The sequence below is a fragment of the Hemitrygon akajei genome, chromosome 5 (assembly GCF_048418815.1).
Source record: "Hemitrygon akajei chromosome 5, sHemAka1.3, whole genome shotgun sequence".
In the NCBI taxonomy this organism is placed as follows: Eukaryota; Metazoa; Chordata; class Chondrichthyes; order Myliobatiformes; family Dasyatidae; genus Hemitrygon; species Hemitrygon akajei.
This window is the reverse complement of record NC_133128.1, coordinates 75,994,164-76,015,065: the sequence shown is the minus strand read 5'-3', so window position 1 is coordinate 76,015,065 and position 20,902 is coordinate 75,994,164. Positions and strand designations below refer to the sequence as shown.

The 20,902-nt window shown below is 38.4% G+C and overlaps 1 protein-coding gene across 5 annotated transcripts in view; it reads right to left on the bottom strand.

The window, feature by feature from the left end:
* The window catches only part of glra2 (glycine receptor, alpha 2), a 181,299-nt gene that overhangs the window by 102,925 nt on the left and 57,472 nt on the right, over positions 1–20,902 (bottom strand). The window contains exons 2-3 of one of the 5 annotated variants that reach the window (XM_073045818.1): positions 19,593–19,660; positions 19,432–19,499 (exon numbers count right to left, since the gene is read on the bottom strand). In XM_073045818.1, the coding sequence (XP_072901919.1) occupies positions 19,432–19,499; positions 19,593–19,641 (117 nt within the window). In that variant the 5' untranslated portion in view covers positions 19,642–19,660. Of the gene's footprint in view, positions 1–8,364; positions 8,545–19,431; positions 19,500–19,592; positions 19,661–20,902 lie in introns of those variants that run through there. The other 4 variants (XM_073045817.1, XM_073045816.1, XM_073045820.1 and 1 more) reach the window with 4 other exon arrangements.

Genomic DNA, 20,902 nt, shown 5'->3' with positions numbered 1-20,902 from the left:
TTTGAACAAACATCAGCTTTTGGTGACAGACGAAATATGAAGCTTGCCCCTTGACCCTTATTGACTAAAAGTTTAATATATGTAAACCATTTCTCCCTCCAGGCATAATCAGATTAAAGCACCAACCCTTGCAGCTTCATGAAACTATGCACATTGATTTTTATTTTTGAGCATCTACTTTTGAATATTTTAATTATTTAGCCATTGCACACTTTGACCATGCTTATGGGAAGAAAACATTGACACGTTAAAGTTTGTGCTTAGTTTGATTTGCATTCAACTGACTCTGGTTTAGAGACTGAAGCATTTTATTTGTCTTAGTTCCTTAGAGTCCAGGATACCTTCCATCTATCTTTCATGTATACCATACACAGTCCCTGTGGTACTTCATACTGCCGATGTTTTAATAAACTCTAAATTAATATAATGATATGACAGTGCCATGCAAATTTTGAGATGCTTCAGTGTCTTCATGTTTTTAATTAGATTTGGTTAGGTTAGACTATTCAAGACATGATCATTTTTAAGGTTCATTAAATCGTTGTTTCAGTGACATTTATAGTCATATTGTATTATTTCCCCTTCACTACCAAAGAACACACACATTCTCTGCATAATGTCATGCTACTAAGGATATAACTAAGACGAAGGAAGCAGATTGGTTACAGCACGTAAGTTTAATCATGTCTTTAGGAGTCCCATAAAATCAGCTCATTTATTTCCTTAATGGGTTATTTATTTTCTCCAAATTATGTTTCTCATCCTTGACTACCACCCATCCTCTTCCCAAAGGTGCCATCTTACTACAGGGTATGGATACACAGGTAGCATTGTGTCATTAGGCAACATTCATTACACAAAAAACAAGTATTTAACATTTTTGTTGTAATATGGAGGGTACTGGACACAAGCTTTTTCTTTTATCTCACTTCAGTCCTTTACTAATATAGGACTTTGCATATGACATGCCTCAATGGCAGTGTTATATAAAAAAAGAACCAAATAGTTCTGATCTCATCTAAATTAAGTTTAATAGGTTCCACTGACTACAAGGTTATTGAGTCAAGTGCACGTGTGCACAAGTCAGTAGCCTAAAACTACAAGTGATTTAGTACTGAGTTAGCTCTCCCAATCGAAAGACCACTAATGTGGTAAACAAATAGAAGCTACAAGCAGTGAACCAGACACTTAAGACATAGACACTGAACACATAGTGTTCATGGCCTGGAAGCCCAAATAGAAAACAAAATGAAACAAAAATCAGCTTCTTGGAAGGAAGCAGACACAGGATTGGTAAATTTAAATTGGAATGTAATGCTATAATGGAAAAAAGAGAGAGAAAAGGAAAAGATGAGAGGCAAAATAGGTCAAAGAGAAACTGATATATTTTAAATTTGTACCTGTTTTATATATAATTAGTTATAATTTTATATAATGAGTTAAGATCATTCATCTTATTGTGGATCGAACCCTAAATGTTAAAACTTGAACTTCCCAGAACTTGAGAGATCATGGGTCCTATAAATGTGCTGTTGGGGATAAAGAGAGGTAATATTCCTTGAAGTGCGGTGGGTGGAATACTACAACATCCTAATCCGAGTCTTTTCCCATTATATAACTGCCTCCTGAAATATTTTGATATATATTTGCAAATGTGTAAAGTATGAGTGATTATTAAATATTTCAGCATTTGTGATTGTGTATTGTGTGCATAATCAATGCTTTGCCATTGAGTATGCGAGATTCTTTGCACATGAGATTTACTCAAATTAGATTTTAGAAGGCCCCCACTAGTCCACTTCTCTACAGCTTTAACACATAATAGTTTATGGACCACTTTTTTAAATGATGTCAATCTCTAACAGTTGCAACTTAGTTCAAATTCTAACATGGTAACAGTCCTCAACTCTATTCTACTGGCTCCTTCAGAGGATGAATTGATAGCTAGACTGTTAATCATAACTGTTCAAGCTCTCCTGTCAGATGTTCATGTAAAGTTTTATACAGAGCTAATTATATGATTCAGATTAGGCATATTTAAATCTGTGTATTCATCTGCCTTCTCTGTGCTGTTAATGGGCTGTGTTTGTAGACATGAATGTGATATTAGCAAATTGTATAACTTCCTGTGAGAAGCCCTACAGAAGATAAATATTTCTAGCAGTCATTCAGAGAATTAATACTTATCAATGACAACTTGCATTTATATAGTGTCGTTAAGAAAAATGCCCCAAGATGCCTCACAGCACAATCATCAAAAAATATTATGAACAAGCCATCCATGAGGTAACAGAAGCAGGTCAAAAAGTTTGGTAAAAAGTTGATTATTTTATTGAGTCTTATAGGGTAAAGGGAGGATTTCAGATTAAGTGCTTCAGGGAAGAAACTTCAAGGTTTGGAGGCTCGGTTGGCAACTGAAGGCACAGGCCCAAATGGTGGAACAACTAAGTTCAGGGATGACTAAGGAGACAGTATTGGAGGATGGAAAATATCCCAGAAGGTCATAAAATAGGGAGCAATACAGAGACAAGATCATGGAGTGGTTTTAAAGCAAGGATGAGAAATTTAAAAATGCATTCTGCCTAACTGGATCTAGTGTATATTAGCCAGCAGAGAGATGATGAGAGAACAGGACTTTGAACATAGATTGCAAGGTTAATGGAGAGAGGAACAGGGAATGCCCTATTCTAAAGTGAGATTCACATGATAAACAGATAAATACATATTATTGGCACTTTTAAAGTTAATGGATTTGGATTTGAATTTATGTTTTCAGTTTTATTGTTTTGCTGTCATATTCTTGCTTTTAATAGATTATGTTACTAATTACCATAGTTTTGACTAGGTTAGAGAAATAAATTAATCTTTGACTTAATGAATAATCCTTTTGTTTTTGCAACATAGCTTTTGAATCCATTCCAACATGAAGTTGCACAAACCACTTTTTTCAATTTACCACTAGATTCTATTAAATTTCTTTTGGCAATCTCATCTCAGTTTCCTTTGAGGATCAGATCACCACATTAAGTTGTCATAATTCAATATCAGTTGCAAATTAAACTAACAATGTCTCTCAATAAATTGTGGAAACCTAAGATAGTCAGTGGGAAAGTATTCACAGAGCTCGATTTCTGGGAGAGAACTAAATGTATTAATGAGGCAGATAATGTTAATGCCGTTCTGCACCTGAACTGAGCTTGCTTGGTGCTGAAACTGTAAGTAAATAAGCAAACTCATTTCTTATATTTAACAGGTCCTGTTATAGGGTGGCCTGTTGAGTTCCTCCAGCATTTTGTGTGTGTTGCTTGGATTTCCATCATCTCTAGATTTTCTCTTGTTTGTGATTGACTTAACAGTTAAATTTATTAGCTAATAACTTGGCTGAATTTTTTCTCACTGCTCCCATGGTTTATTTATTTATTTATTTATTTATTGGGATACACTGTGAATTAGGCCCTTCCAGCCTTTTGATCTATGCTGCCTAGCAAACCCCCCCCCCACCCCCAATTAGCCCTAGCTTAATTATAATTAACTTACAATAGCCAATTAACCTACTAATTGCTATATCTTTAGACTGTGGGAGGAAACCGGAGCTCCTGGAGAAAACCCACACATTCCAAGGGGAGGACATAGAGACTCCTTACATGTAATGTTGGAATTGAACTCTGAACTCTGACATGCCAAGCAATAATACTGTTGCGCTGACTGCTACACTACAGTAGTACCAACTGATTTATCAGTGTTAGAGAAAAAAACATTTAAATGTAGTGTGAATCATTTTAATTTTGTTATACTATGAATGTGGTTGCAAAGCTTAGTACAGAAAAAAACATGTCAACATGAAATTCAGTCAAAAAATATTGATTATAATACCTTCAGTAAATTTTATATTGGATTAATGGTGGTGGGTGTAGGAATTCTGGTTAATGTCAGCTTAGTTTGTAAACATAGATGATGTTATTTAACTATGTAATTATTGCACTTTTTATTAATGTATGGCAGCTATTTTATAGATATGGTCTCAGCATTAGTTGTGGTACATGTGATCTGAAGACACTGAGATTCAGTTGATGGTAACAATCATGAGATTTGGTTGTTTCTTCATAGCAAATGTGTGATCTGAATGTCAGTGCATGATTTGACGGTTTTAAAGCAAAGCACAAAGGAGCTGGGGGACCTTAATGTGCTATACAACATCTATGGAGAGAAATGAATAGTTTTAATGTTGCATTTTAAGGCTAGCCGCTTATTAAAATGGTAACACAGTCCTCATTTTATGTGGTATTGTTTATTCAACAATAGGAGGTGGGGTTTAATACCCTAATAAGCCGCTTCCAACTAGAAACTCCTTGACAGACTTGAATGGAAGCAGTCAAAATAATCACACCTTAATGACAGGCAAAGCGCTTAATGAACAATCATTGGAAGACCTGAGATTGCCTAACGTTATTGAAGCTTTTCTATCAGTAAATACAGGGGTTCTGAGAAATTAAGGTAATTACATCTTAAGAAGTTTATTGAACAACAGAGACTGCCTGAAATGGCCTGCATGGTTATAAGTGATTCCTTTGTAAATGATCCATATGATGATGGAAAACAATTAATATTTATTATCTAGTATTGACAGTTGCCCTCAATAAGAATAGGCTATATATGTGGTGGTGGCCACATAAGTTCTTACTGCCTGTTTGAAGGTGATCTATTGATTACTTGAGGGAGAACTTTTTAGCATTTAATAAACTTGTATACTTTTACCATTAATGACAGGGCAAGATTTGGCAGATAATATCAACCAAACCCGTGATTGTTGACAGACAATGACAAGGAAAAAATGTCGTTTAACTGCATCTTCCTGATTGATCATGGAAGGTGTGCCAGAGGAAAATGATACTTGGGTTTAGATATTCACTTTGAGAATACTGAAACTGCAGTACGGTCATCAAAGCATTCCTGTTTGTTACAAGCTTCAATTGTACTCCCCAGCACACTGAGAAAAGGATGCAGTGCTAATGCCTGAAGCTGGCATTCAATGTGCAAATAAGACTCTACTACCTGTCTGATTTTTCTTCCCACTGCAAGACTGTAAAGCAAATCACCCCCAAGCTTCGGATTGCGCAGCTCAACAAATGACTGGAAAATGAATGCTCCTGACTTTCGAAACTTCCGTTGTTGAGGTGTGAAATTTCAATGTCAAACTTCTAATGAAAATCCAAGCTAGGTGTACCTGGTAATGGCCAAAGGGATTTTTTTGAATGTCTGATCTTAGCAGTAGGAAACATAACTAACACTACATGTTCACGATTCTTCACATATAAAGCTAAACATACTCGACACTGCCCTGAGTGGAAACTGCCATCTCAAGATATTTTCATAGCTCATAGAAAATGGTTCAAGAAATAAAACAAATTGAGAAATGAAATATCTGGAGAAAGAAAGCAAACTAAAACAACATTCTCTTTTAACTTTCTTAATTAGTTCATTTCATTTATATTCATTACAGGATGCAGGAATTAGTGGCAAAGATTGTACCTGTTAAACTAGTTATTTATTTATTGACATATAGCACAGAGTGGGCCCTTCTGGCCCTTTGAGCCACTCTGCCCAGCGATATCCAGATTTAACTCTAGTCTAATCACTGGATAATTTACAATGACCAATTAGCTCACCAACTGGTACATCTTTAGACTGTGGGAGGAAACCGGAGCACCCAGAGGAAACCCACGTGGTCACAGGGAGAACGTACAAACTCCTTACAGGCAGTAGCGGGCATTGGACTTGGGTCGCTGGTACTGTAAACTGTTATGCTAACCACTATGCTGACATGTTGTCCCAAGAGCAGGTTAGGAAGAATTCCTGCTTGAAGAGCAGGAGTCAATCAGATATGTGCTTACAACAAGTCAGTAGTTTCATGTTCATCATCTTTAATACTTTCTTTTTTTAATTTAAGCTATATTCAATAACACAAATTTTAGTTCTTTAGCTCTCATGCTGGGAATTGAACTCAGATATCCAGTTATTTCCAGACTTTTGTACATTGGTCCATAACTTGACTTGTATGTGACTACATCAATAAATAATTATGAACTCTATTTTGGAATTGCATTTACAGCTTTATTCAAAGGATTAGCACAGAGGTGCCATATTATGCCAGATGCCTGGATTATGTCTTTGTAGAGTTTGCACTTCCTCCCTGTAACTTTGTATGTTCCCCTCAGATGTTCCAGTTTCCTCCCACGCCCCAAAGTTTGGTTAGTTAATTGGCGACTGTAATTTTCCTCTTGTGAGTTGATGTGTAGTAGAATCTGAGGGAAGCTGTTGAGAATGTGGGGAGAAGTAAATGGGAATAAACGTGGGACTGGTGTAAACACGCGGTTGATGGTCAGTGTGCAATCAGTGGTTCAATTGGCCCAATTCTCAGTTATGACTCTATGAAACAGCCATTGACTGAACATCAGGAAATCAGTACTCTATGCCTACAATAACCTTATTATTTAATAAATTTATAGAATGTAAAACAAAAGTGGGCTGTGCAAGTCCACGTTGCTTTCTCCGCCCTCCTGTTAATCATGGATGTCATACCTTACATTGCCAGTTTTGATTTTATTCCATAAAATTTGTTTTCAATCAACTGATTCTGTATTATTGATGCCCTGATGCAATGTACATAAATTCAAATTAGCTAGTCAAGTTCAGATTCTAAGATAATATCACATTGTTCTAAGCTCCCGAGATCCTCCTGCCAGGTAGTAGTGTGCTTTTATCTACACTCAATTATCTTCAAACTATCAAATCAGTTCACATCTTGATCTCCAAAATTTCGTAATAATGTAACCTATTTCTATGGTTTATCATAAGAAAGTTCTTTCAGATTGGAGAAACTTTTCCAAATTTAATATATCTTCTCTACCATGACATTGCACTCAATACTTCAAATGATATTAGGAAAATCTGTGAAAGAATATTTTTCTGTCATTTTCCATGTAGTTTGCATTGAGTTTTATGATCATTCCTTATATCCGCATGCAGATTTTCTGTGACTACGCACTAGGTTTTAATTTAATAGGCTGACTAAGAAATTGACTACTTTGGAAATGATATTAGTAGCTACTACTGGCCTTTGGGTAACCAGTCAAATATTTGCCCACACTGAAGTGAATTGGAACAACAATGGATTATAGTCTAGTTGCAGATGATGATTCTGTTTATTGTTATAATTAGGATTTATTAGTTGCCTTGACTGTGGAGACTGAGGAATCACTGGAACACACCATGAACAATCTTTCTAATATGGATATACTATAGCTCATTGATTACCTGGGTTATCACAGACATCCCTTTTTGTTGTTAATATTTAGCTTTCTCCCCAAAGATCCATTGTATTAAGGGGCATTTTAACTTCATTATCACTATTTATTTCCTGAAGATGAAATAATTGGTACATTTTTAAACCAATTGCTATATTAAAAACATGTAGTATTGACAACTGGCAGTATTTGCTGTCACAAAAACTCATTAAATGCTAAAACAATTGTTTGAAACCTGGCTGTCCAGGTAGACCCATTGTCCCTGCCTAATCTTGCCCCACTAAATTTGTGATCTCATATCTCAATTCCATTCTGTCTATTCCCTTTGGTTTAGTCCCTTGCCACGGACATCTGCAACACTTCCGATGCTCTCGAATTCCTCACTAACTTCCAGTTCCCTGGCCCCTAACTGCCTCATTTTCATCATGATGTCCAGTCCCTATACACTTCTATCTCCCATCAAGAAAGCCTTAAAACTCTCTGTTTCTTTCTCAAAAGAGCCAACCAGTTCCCCTCCACCTTCACCCTCCTCCGTCTGGCAGAACTGGTCCTCACCCTTAACAATTTTTCCTTTGACTCCTCCCACTTTCTCCAGACTCAAGGGGTAGCCATGCACACCTGTGTGGGCCCTAGCTATGCCTGCTACGTAGAACAGTCATACACCAAGCCTTCCCCAATAATTTATTTTCTTGCATCCTTGATGCTGCCCTCACCTGCATCTCCTCCATCTCCTGAAATTCCACGCTCACCCATCTTCCAATTGCCTTAACAGTGATAGAGTTTCTCATGTCATTACCTGTTTACCTGTCACACCATGAGCCTCCGCATCCAACGTATCATTCTTCACAACTTCTGCCACCTCCAAAGGGATTCTACCGCCAAACACACCTTTACCTCCCTCTCTCTCTCTCTCTCTCTCTCTCTCTCTCTCTGCTTTCCACAGGGATCACTCCCTCTGTGATTCCCTTGTCCATTCGTCCCTCCCCACTAATCCTCCACCCAGCACTTATCTCTGTAAGCAGCCAAAGTGCTACATCTGCCCATTCACCTCCTCGCTCACCTCCATTCAGAGCACCAGGTGAGGCAACACTTCACCTATGAATCTGCTGGGGTCGTCTATCGTGTCCGGTGCTCCTGATGCGGCCTCTTCCACATTGGTGAGACCCGTTGTAAATTGGGGGACCTCTTCATTGAGCACCTCCGCTCCATCCGCCAAAAGTGGAAATTTGCAGTGGAAAAACATTTTAATTTTGATTCTCATTCCTGCTCCAACATGTTGGTCCATGGTGTCCACTGTGTCAAGAAAAGGGTACCCTCAGGGTGGAGAAGAATATATTATATTCCGTTTGGGTAGCCTCCAATCTGATGGGCATAAATATCGATTTCTCCTTCCAGTAAAAAAAAATCTATCCTTCTCCCCTCTTCTTCTATTCTTCACTTTGGCCTCTTACCTCTTCTCAAATGCCTATCACCTCTCCTTGGGTCCCTTCCTCCTTCCTTTTCTCCTATGGTTCACTCTATCTGCTATCAGTTCCTTCCTCTCCACCCTTTTTACCTTTCCTACTCACCTGACTTCACCTATCACCTTCTAGTTAGCCTCCTTCCCCTGCCCCCAACTTTTTATACTGGCATCTTCCCCTTTCTTTCCCAGTACTGAAGAAGGTTCTCGGCCTGAAACATCAAATGTTTATTTATTATTATAGATGCCGCCTGACTCGCTGAGTTCCTCCAGCATTTTGAGTGTGTTGCTTTGAACAAGTCTGTGATGAGGCAGCAGTTAGAGCCTCCTGACTAGTCTTTTCTCCACTTAGGATCTTAGAATTCTCCCTGGGCATCCATTTTAACAGGCAAGAAAATCACGAGTTGGTAAAAACTGAATATAAACAGATACAATTCATCATGGTTTAATAGGGAAGCTTCACTTACTATTTGTGGTTAATAAGAAATTAAGTATCTTTGAATATTCAGGAAAATGGAACAGTACCATAGCAGAAGAAAATGTAAGTACTGATGCATGCATAACATTGTTATTTGATAAATGATGTAATGAAACCTGTCTTGTGTAAACAACATGCAAAATATGCTTTAGCAAGAAACTAAGTAAGAAATTTGTTCTGCCTTTCCACTCTATTTGGTGAATTGGATTATGTTATCTATAAAAAATGAGAATTTATAGAAAAGGAACACAATTACTGATTAATCTTGGACAAATGATGGTTTGAATCTTTAGAAGTGATTCCAGCGAAGGAGAGATGAAAAATAGGTTCTCAGCTTACTCCCCAACCATTTTAATCCATCAGGCAAAGTCAAAACCAACCCCAGAGAACCACATGGCACAAATGAAGCAATGTGGTCCATTACTGCTATATCAGGTTTTGAAAGAGCTATCCAACTAGTTCTATCCTCCTTTATTTGTTTGTTTGTTTGTTTATTTATTTATTGAGATACAGTGCAGAGATGGCCCTTCGAACTGCACCACCCAGCAATCTTCTGATTCAATCCTAGCCTAATCACGGGACAATTTATAATGGGCAATTAACCTACCAACCGATAGGTCTTTGGACTGTGGGGGCAAACTGGAGCACCCGGAGGAAACCTATGCTGTCATGGGGAGGCATTAAAGGCAGCAGCGGCAATTGACTCAGTTCGCCTGTATTGTGCTAACCACTATGCTACCGTGCTGCCTTGAACTTTCAGTATTGCACTTTCTACATACTACTCAATTCCTTTTAAAATATATTGATTGATAAAGCAACAAAACTATTCTCATTTACAGTAATACTACATGAGTATGCAGGATATAATCACTAAATGACAATTTATTTTCTATTAACTCTCTCTGTTATTCCACTGTGGAATTTCTTATTGAAGTCATCAATTCAGGATGAGGTAGTAAATTGGATTAGACATTGGCTTTGTGGCAGAAGCCAGAGAGTGATGCTGGATGGTTGCCTCTCTGACTGGAGACCTGTGACTAGTGGTGTGCCACAGGGACTGGTGCTGGGTCCATTGTTATTTGTCATCTATATCAATGATCTGGTTGATAACGTGGTTAACTGGATCAGCAAATTTATGAAATTTATGAAATCAGCACCAAGATAGCGGGTGTAGTAGACAGTGAGGAAGGCTACTGAGGCTTGCAGAGGGATCTGCATCAGCTGGAAAATGGGCTGAAAAATGGCAGATGGAATTTAATGCAGACAAGTATGAGATTTTGCACTTCAATGGGACCAACCAGGGTAGGTCTTACACAGTGAACAGTAGGGTACTGAGGAGCGTGGTAGAACAAAGGGATCTGGGAATACAGATCGATAATTCATTGAAAGTAGCACCACAGGTAGATGGGGTCCTAAAGAAAGCTTTTTGCGCATTTCCTTCATAAATCAAATTACTGAGTACAGGAGCTGGGATGTTATGTTGAAGTTGTATAAGACGGTGGCGACGCCTAATTTGGAGCATTGTGTGTAGTTTTGATCACCTACCTACAGGAAAGATGTAAACGGGTTGAAAGAGTGCAGGAACTGAGTTATAAGGAAAGATTGAATAGGTTAGGATAGTATTCTTTAGAATGCAGAAGACTGAGGGGAGATTTGATAGAAGTATACAAAGTTAAGAGTGGTATGGATAGGGTAAATGCAAGCAGGCTTTTCCCACTGAGGTTGGGTAAGGCTACAATTAGAGGTCATGAGTTCTGGGTTAGAAGGGGAACCTGAGGGGAAAGTTCTTCACTCAGAGGCTGGTGAGAGTGTGGAATGAGCTGCCAGCGCAAGTGTTCCATGCAAGCTTGATTTCAACATTTAAGGTAAGTTTGGATAGGTACATAGATAGTAGGGGTATGGAGGGCTATGGTCCTGGTGCAGGTCATTGGGAGTAGACAGTTTAAATTGTTTCGGCATGGACTAAGTGGGCCAAAGGGCCTGTTTCTGTGCTGTACTTCTCTATGACTCTATTAGTTATATCAACTACATGGGACTTCATGTGGGCAAGTTGATTTGCTGAACCTAATTACTTTTGCTGTTTATTCTTTTCTTGCCATTTCTAAGCTTCTGACCTTCCATTTATTATTATTCTTCCTTGCTTTAGAACTGTGCAAATCATTTATCAATTGAAGCTAAATGTAACCCTTTTTCACAAGAGGCAAAATAAACTGCAGACCTTGATTTATTTAATTAACTTCATGATTGGTAAGTGTACAGAAAAACAGGAATAAGTTATTAGATATTTGTTTTTTTTAATAAAAACAGTTAATTATTTGTCAAGAGTCCAGGATAAATAATATTAAAATATGATAACTAATTATGGGGTATTGGAGACTGCAAAGAAGAATCTCCATCACAGAGGGATTTTTTGTAGATATGTCAATGATTGGAGTGCAAAGTAGACAAATGATGTTGAATGTAAAGAACTATGCAGTCAATGAACTTGAAGGAAATGATGGAGAACTGAAATACACTGCAAATAACAAAATTCTTCATGAAGCAAAGGAATAGGAAGAGTTAAGGATACAGATACAAGTACAGTACAATAAAATACAAATAGTTTAAAACAGGATTGCAAGTAGTAATTGGAAGATTGCATTGATCGCAATGGATTTAAAAATGGAAAACTCAACTGAAACAGGGAGAATTGAATCCAAAAGATGGCATGAGTATTGATTTCTCCTACCAATAAACAAATTCCACCCCCTCCCAGTCTTCCTCTATTCCCCTCTCTGACCTTTTACCTCTTCTCATTTGCCTGTTTCTTTCCCCCAGGTCCCCTCCTCCTTCCTTTTCCCCCATGGTCCACTCTCCTCTACTATCAGATTCCTTCTCCTCCAGCCCTTAACCCTTCCTACCCACCTGTCTTCACCTATCACCTTCCAGTTAGCTTCTTTCCCCTCTTCCACCACTTCCTTCTGGCATATTTCCCCCTCTTTCTCAGTCTTGAAGAAGTGCCTCAGCCTGTAATGTCAGCTATGAATTCATTTCCATAGATGCTGCCTGACCTGTTGAGTTTCTCCGGCATGTACAAGTCACAAAACTGTAAACTTAAAGCTTAGATAAACTGCAGTATAGGACTGTGAAACGAGGTATGATAGGTGGATGGGGGTCTGACTCAGCTTATACAAAAATTGTCATTCACTATGAGATTCAGTTGGGTGAAGTAAAGCACAAGTGGGCCATGTTTACACATGCCTGTCAGGACTATTCACTTTTTCAGGAACAATGTAGAGCCAGAATTTAACACTCAACTTTGTTCTCTACCGCCAGCTGCAGGAACGCCTCTCGCGGTTATTTTCCAACCTCACCTCTAATGATAAGATCAAGGAGCTGGGTCCTCTTTCTCAGTATCAGTGAGATCATCCAGTCAGGCTCCTCCGCTGATAGCAACTTCTTTACCAGCCCTCTAAAGATCTACATCCCAGCCTTCTGGCCACAGATTTGCAACTTTTTGTAATTGTTTGCTCATTTCTTGTTACATCCACCCAAACAACCATCTTGCCAATGAGACCACACTCACTGTTCCCCTAACATTATTCTCACTAAACCTCCCTTCCTGTGCTCATTCCATCCCAGCCAATATGTCTTACATCATTCTCCTGTAGCAGGTGCTCTCTTCCTCTCTTTCACATGGCAGATTAACACCACTTCTTCTCAGAAACCCCAACCAGGGCTCCACTTCCATTGTTTTTGAATGTGCTGCAGTTTTTTTCAAATTCCCCAGTATTTCTGGTATGAGCATTTTGCACTGGCTCTCACTCCCACCACAGTATTGAAATCACGTACTTGGGGCAAAGGTGTCTGCCTAGAAACCAGGTCATATTTTGCAGGTGCTGAAAATCTTGAGCAACACGCACACAATGCTGGAGCAACTCAGCAAGTCAGGTAACGTCTGTGGAGGGGAATAAACAGGCGATCTTTTGGGCTGAGATTCTTTGTATGGTTTGTGTTGGCATATGGTATTGATATCCTAATTTAAAGAAGTATTTCAAACATTTCAGAGGAGGTTTGATAGTTCAGTGCATGGAATAGGCAGGTTGTTTTGTGAGGAAAGCCTGGGCAATAAGCTGATGGAATTTAGTAGAGAGAGTTGTATGATGAAATATTAAAAAGAAATCAAAGATTTTTTGTGAGCCTCACAAGTCCCTCAATTTTACTTTTTAGTCCACTGTGCATCTGGTCTCAATAGTTGGCACTCTCATCTATAAGACAGAAAGTTTACATTGCATTCAAGAAACTTGAGGAATATATTTTAGACTGAGATTTCCTGAATTGCTGGAGATGCAATCTTTGAGATGCGACATCACACCAAGTTTTAGTTGTTTTAGTTTTTTTTTGCAATTTTAAACTGTTTAAGAGGAGTTCAGAAATTTGATTAGTCTTAACTCTTCTAATTGTTTTTAGATGCTTCTGAGTGTTAGAAACATTGATGGTCGTCTAAGCTAAAGATATTGACTGAGTCAGCTGTTGGTGGTGTTCCTCCCCATTAGTGTGTTGCTATTTACTTTTCTGAGGGCCCAGGATGATAATCAGTTCTTGTCATAATGCTAGGAGCTGGCTGCCCTCAAAATGGTTCCTCCTGGGAAACAGCACATGTTAAGATTGATTATTCCTCATTAGTCAGTGTGCTGGTCACAGGTTCTGGGCCATTACAGCATGCAATTACAAAAGGTCTATTGCCCTGATTTTAGTAAACTATTCCCATCCCTCTGCCTTCCCACATTGCTCTTCAATTTTACTTCCCTAAATGACTTATCCATTTCACGTCTCAGTGTTATTATTTATTCTTCTCATAGCAGTCTAGCTCATTCCAACACACCATCAAAGGAAATTTCTTCTCTTTTTTTTAATCTTTGTCTTCTGCCTTTGATCTCTGTATTTTGGTTACTGATGCACTTACCAGCGGAAACAGATTCTCCCTATTTAAAATTATTCTGGTGTTCTTGGTAGGGATTAATTACACCGTAAGGCTGCCTCTGCAGGCAAGTTTGTCATCAGAAGCTGGCACATTGTATGAAACAGTTAAACCACCAAACATTCTGGTCACCATTACTGCAGTAATCAGGCAAGTTTACATCTCTCACTTATCAGGGAAATGTCATAAACTGTGTTTTTTTATTTATTAAAAACATGAGAGGATGAAGCTTTCAGCCACTATTGTTTAAACTGCGTTTTAAAATAAATATTTATCTATGCATATAACAAGAAGGATGTCTCAAATTTGTTGTTCTGCAACAATACACAATAGCTGCTGGAAAGCCCATTGAGAACCAGCCCATCAGAAAATGGCATGCAGCAAGTAAAAGCATCATGAAAAAAATAACACCAATTAACCAGCGTTTGACTGCCATCAAGTTCAAAATTGCAGCCCCTTTGCATGATACTTTCAATGAATGATTTGTTTAAGTGCTGTCGAAAGCAGTTTACACACAGTTAAAATGCATCTGTTACAGAGCTAGCATCCGTGCACAGACATCCATTGAGAGCCATCTTGTAACTTAAGTGTCAAGGCAGAGTTTCTCAGGTACCACATGACCCATTGACCATTTTGTGCCATTTGTTAAAATTTACTGTTGCAAAACACTGGCAACTAAGGACAACAAGTTTGCCTTTATTATGAAGGGATGTTCAGTTAGCATCTAAGGACGTGAAAACTATTATAGTTACCTTTCCTATAAATTCATAAATGACAACCATCTACATCCTGTGAAGTAACTAACATTTGTGCTATATATTAGTGATACTTCTCATTTTTCTCTGTACAAGCATTTTGGGTTGTGTTACCTCCCTCACCACAGCAACCCCCCCCCCCTCCCCACCCAAACACCGCAATTTAAACACTTGGAAAACAATGGGTAATAGTTTGAAACATGGACATTACAGAGAGAGCACTTTTACCTACATACTCTCAGAGTTAAGAATCGATAAATCACTGTTCCTTAAGGGTGTTTGGTAACAAAAATAAAAGCAGAGATCTATTCTCTAATCCACATGTTGAACCTGCAACTGACATACTCAAACCTCTTCCAGCCATGCATCATATCTGGGACTTGCTCCCTTCCTATTCCTCCCTGAAGCTGATTAAGGGCAGAGATAAGTAAACAGCATCTGTTGTTTGTGTCAGTACCACACCATCTGAGAACATGAAAAATTGGTTGTTTGGTCCACCTAGCATTTCAAAGTCACTAAGTTTATTATGTGGAAGTTTAACTTTGTTAAATACTACATTCCTGCTTTATTATTCTATATTGAGATGGCAGAAATCACAACACAGTCGGGCTCCGATTTAGTACCTTTAAACTAGTTAGCGCAGGGAAATGCTTTTAACAATTGGAAGATAAGTATTCTGCCTGTTGCATGGTAGCCAGTGGCTGTATATTAATAACAGTTAGAATCCAATGACCAAAGGAAAATGGAATTATTTGTGTGCTCTGGATTTAACAGGATCAGTCGTGGTGCAGCTGGCTAAGCTGCTGTCTCACATCTCTAGCAAGTTGGGAAGACAGGGAAAGCGCTTACACATTCTCCCCGTGGATATGCCACAGGTTTCCTTCCATGTCTTGCAGATATGCGGGTCAGAAGGCTAATTAGCTACCAGACTGGGAGCTTAGCACGAGAACCAGAGAAGCTGGTAATGGTAATGTGAGAACAAAAGATTACAGTGAATTAAGTGGATGAATAAAATGTGATTGTTGTGAGATTTGGCACGGACTCAAGGGGCGGACAGTCTCCATCTACCTCATAGGAGATTTCTTGGCAGGGAAGAAGTAACAGAAGGGCAGGGACATGAGAATTTAAAAGCGTCTACCGAGTGAGAGGCACTTGCCTGGGAATGATACTCTGTGGTAAGTACTAATGGCTGGCTGTTCAGATGCACCTGAAACAGTGTATGCCTAAAAGGGTTATGTTCGGAGTTTGGATAGCTCAATCAGATTTTAAGACAAAGGGATTTTAAGATAAAGTGCGTTCTACGGAAGAAACACCTTTGGAAACAATAAAAAAAGACTCACCAGCTCTACCAGGAAAGAGACGTTGGAGCCAAAGCATTGCACTGGGGTTAGCATTCAGGCTGGAGTCAGCACTGCCCCTCCCAGTGTTTGCCTGGCAGAAGACAAGCTGTATTGTCGCTTTCTGTAGATTTCCGCACCATTCATGGCTCGGGTCTGGACTTTATTTTTGCATGGCTGTAGCTTACTGATACCTTTACGTGCTTGCCATCTTGTATGTGCTTTGTGTGCTTTGTGCTGTGTGTGATTGTTGGTACTGCATTTTGTATCTTGGCCCCAGAGTGATGCTGTCTCAATTGGCTGTATTCATGGGTGTTCATGTATGGCTGAATGACCATTAAACTTGAATTGAATTGAAAGTAGGAAGAAAATACATAGTGATAAGGGTTGAGACTGAATGCTCAAGAAACTGGAAAGAGGCAGTAAAGTAATTTTTGTAGTCGCCTCTTTGAAATCTTTTTCCAGTTTTGTAATCAGAATGTACATGCTGTTCTGGTTAAAGTGCAGTATATCAAACAGCATTCTCATATGGCCTACTCATCAATTTTCAACGGATAGATGCAAATTTAGCTTTGTATTTATTCAGATCTCATCTGAACAATTCCATTATAGCCTCCTCATGATGAATAAGTACATGGAAATAATACCAAAAAGTAAGGATTGAGTTTTAAAAATATTAAATCACCTAGTAATATAATTTGATTTAGTTTTGAATTTATCCAATAATTTGAAAATGGTGGTGTTGAAATAAGAATTTATTTATACAAATAATTCTTTGAATCAAACCGTTGTGTTAATCATTCTCTAACCCATTGCCGAAAAGGTAAGTGTGGCTTTGAGATGGCGATGTCGTCATATTTTTTTTCATTTTCGTTGTGCTTCACCTTTGGTCATGGGAAGGGTTTGGCCTAAGGCTGGATATTTTCTCTTTAGTTCTCATCTATGAATTCACCATTTAGAAAATCCAAGGGTATACAATGGATCTTTCTATTATTACACTGGGGTCAATACAAACCCAAATCTGTAGCTAAATATTTCTTTGAATATCACTACTTCTATTGAACTAAAGCAATGCCTTTACATTACTGTAAAGCATGCAATATCTTTGGAAATTATGAAGTTAAGTTCCCAGTAAAAATTGAAAATAATTTGTTAATAATGTTATATGATTACCTAGCCTTCATGTGGGATATTATTTTTGAAAGAACAGAAGGTGATAAACATGGCAGATCTGTTGAATTTACATATATTCCTTAGTCTCAGCAAGTAATTTGGTGTGGTATTTGAAGTGATAATTATTTGTCTTCCTAAAACTCATTTTGCTGCTGAGGTGAACTTTATTTATGAGAAACAAACTCGCAATTTTTTTCCAATCATTTCTAGGTTAGCATTAATCAGTAGCTCCTTTCAAATATATAAATTAATAATTATTTAAAATTTTTTAAAGAACATAAGAAACAGCAGCAGAAGTAGGTCATCTGGCCCATTGTGTCTAGTTGCCAGTCAATAAGATCATAAGGAGCGAAAAGGTGAAATATGATAAACTAGACAATAATATCAAAGAAGATAGCAAAGGTTTTTCAGATATATCAAGAGTAAAAGAGAGGTGAAAGCAGATATCGGTCCACTGGAAAATGATGCTGGAGAGGGGACAAGGAAACTACAGAGAAACTAAATAAGTATTTTACATCAGCCTTTTAATCTGGGTGTGGACCCAGCTCCAGCTTCTTGACTTCCCCTCATCGCAATATGAAGAGGACTGAGCTAATTCAGTGTTTACACATAATCATTGGACTACTGAGATATGCTTCTGTAAGAAAATGCTCAATAAATATGACCAATAATTTTGGGAGGTGGTACTTTATTTAATCTTGGAACATTAATATCAGTGGCAGGACAGGCATTTACTAGTCATTCAAAGCTGCCCCTGTTTAGGGGGATGAGATTTCTTTTTGTGCCATTGCAGTGTACAAAAGCCCAGTAGTTATGCCATGGAGACAGGCTCTCTATCTTTTAAAACTTAATCTTCTTAAATCCTAAATTTGCATTGTAGATTTATATTTATATATATATATATATGTATATGTGTGTGTGTCTGTGTGTGTGTGTGTGTGTGTGTGTGTGTGTTACCAAAGAATTCCTTGGCCTGTTATTTTATCAGAGGTGTTAATCTATTGAAAACAAGTTGCTGAACATCTTCACTAAAATATGGCACAAAGGAAATTAATTAGCAAAATTATGTTGTTGCAAGGATTAGTGTGCATTTTAATGTACATGCATTAATCTTCAAAAGGCAGAATTTCAAGGCTTCTAGAAGTGTCTCCACATTTACAACATTGACCAAAATCATCCTGAAATCTTACAGTGAAGTGAGTATATGGTGCTATTTATTCATGCCATCTAGAAAACCAGGGAATGCGTGAGCAATGCTTGTTTTTACTCTATGACTTAATCTCCATAATTTATTACTCACATTTGCAAAACCTTAAAAACCAGTTTCTGGCTATAAAGGCCAAATTGAGTGAGTTTCTTGTACATGTACTACTCTGAATTGGGCTGGGTCCAACTTCGTATTTCTGGTGCTTTATGTTAACGTTTGAAGTGATTTTCAAACATCCCTACTCCTTGAGAGCCACACTCTCTCTTTGGATGCAGTCTCACAAGATGAAAAGGAACAACAAAAATAAAAATGAAACAATTTCTTAATCCTGCTGAATGCAGTATGAGTGCAGTTTCATTGCTACGTACTTAAATTCTCTTTCAGAATGATCGATTTAAAAAGGAAGGGTGCAACATGATCTGGATTTTTCCTTGAGCTACCGGTCTTTAAGCTGATTCCCACTATGTTGTATTTTGTAAGTCATTGGAAAGCTCAGAACAAATTTTTATGTGACTTTCTATTAACGGCTTTTGATGAAATTCCAGGACTTTTTTTTTCAGAAAGTGAAAAAGTCTGAGAGCAGATCATCTGGCAAGTGATCGGCCTCTCAGTAATTCAGAAGATTGGGAACTGCTCTTGACACACAGAATTTGGAGCATGATAGCTTGATCTTGATCACCTGCTGATAAAAGCCCTGGTGGTAGGCTGACAAACTAAGCAATTCATTACAAGATGGCCTCATGATCAGTCCCACTCACCATCGTTGTTTCTGCTATTGAACCAAAGCTGTTGATAAATATGTTGCATGTAACATTAACAGGAGGACCTGCAATTTAAATGATAAAACAAAAGAAAGAAAATTGACAAACTGCTACCGGGCAAGACACCAAGTTATTTGACAGTCGTCATCAGCACTTACCATTGTAGTTTCTGTGACAGAGCCGAAACTGTTGATAAAAATATTGCATGTAACGTTTACTGGAGGACCTGTGAAATGCAAGGACAATGTTGCAATACAAGTTGGAGCAGTGAACGTACATGGGAGATGCCATGATGACAAACTTTGATAAGTGATGAAACATAACCAGTCATTCCATAACCCTTTGGGATAGAAATTTGTCTCTGGCAGCTGCGGAAAAGGCACGGTATTGAATAGATTACTAATGTTATTGCCTTTGTGAGAATTGAACAAATTGAGATCAGGAGGGCAAGGAGGTATAAAATGTGAACTTAATACAATACCATTCGTTCAGCACCATCTCCAGAGACAAATTCCTAACTCTGAACTTGGTGCATCTTTCTCTTACTTCACTCTGCATAGCTTCATTAGTGAGATTCAGCTTGGAGTGGGCTCTTCCAACCCTTCGAGCCACGTCACAGAGCAACCCACCAATTCAACCCTAGCCTAATCATGGGACAATTTACAATGACCAATTATCCTTCCAACTGGTTCGCCTTTGGACTTTGGGAGGCAATCGGAGCACCCAGAGGAAACCCACATGGTCAAGGAGAGAACATATAAACTCCTTACAGGCAGCGACGGGAATCCACTTGTTTTCCACAAGTCGTCCACTTGTTTTCTTTTGATTTTCATCACATCCACCCCACTACTCCTCAAGTTTCTTGCCTTCACTCTTAAGTCACTCTCTAGCACATCTACGTCTGTGAGGTGAGACTGTGGGCCTCGGGGGGGTGGGGGGGTTGGGGAAGGAGGAGGAGTGCTGCCACCTATCGCAGTGCTGGTGGCTATGAGTATTCCCCAACAAAGGAAGGGACAATGTTGTTTGTGATCAGTAACTGGGAGGGGAAGCAGAGTCAGCAATGTTTCCTGAGAAACATTTTATTGGAAGATCCTTAACATATCCATGTCCAGGTTGATGGGGAGGGAGAAGATTGCAAGAACCAATGCTGAACAAGTAGGTAACTAAACATGAATCATTGGGCCTGCATGATGTACCTTCACACCAAGCCACTGGATCAAGGGAGCCTTCTTCCTGCTGCATCATAAATACGTTTTATTATCATATCTTTGATATGATTATCCAGCCTAATGATCCAAATTGAATTAATCAAATTAATTGAAACCAGGCAGAGCACTGAGCAACAATAGCCCAGCACCAATAGAGAGTTGAATCCAAAGTAAGTAAAATTGAAAGAAAAAAGTTTCATAAATATTCCATAAACTGAATTTCAGTTTGGCATTCAACACTAGACCTTGGTGAACGAACT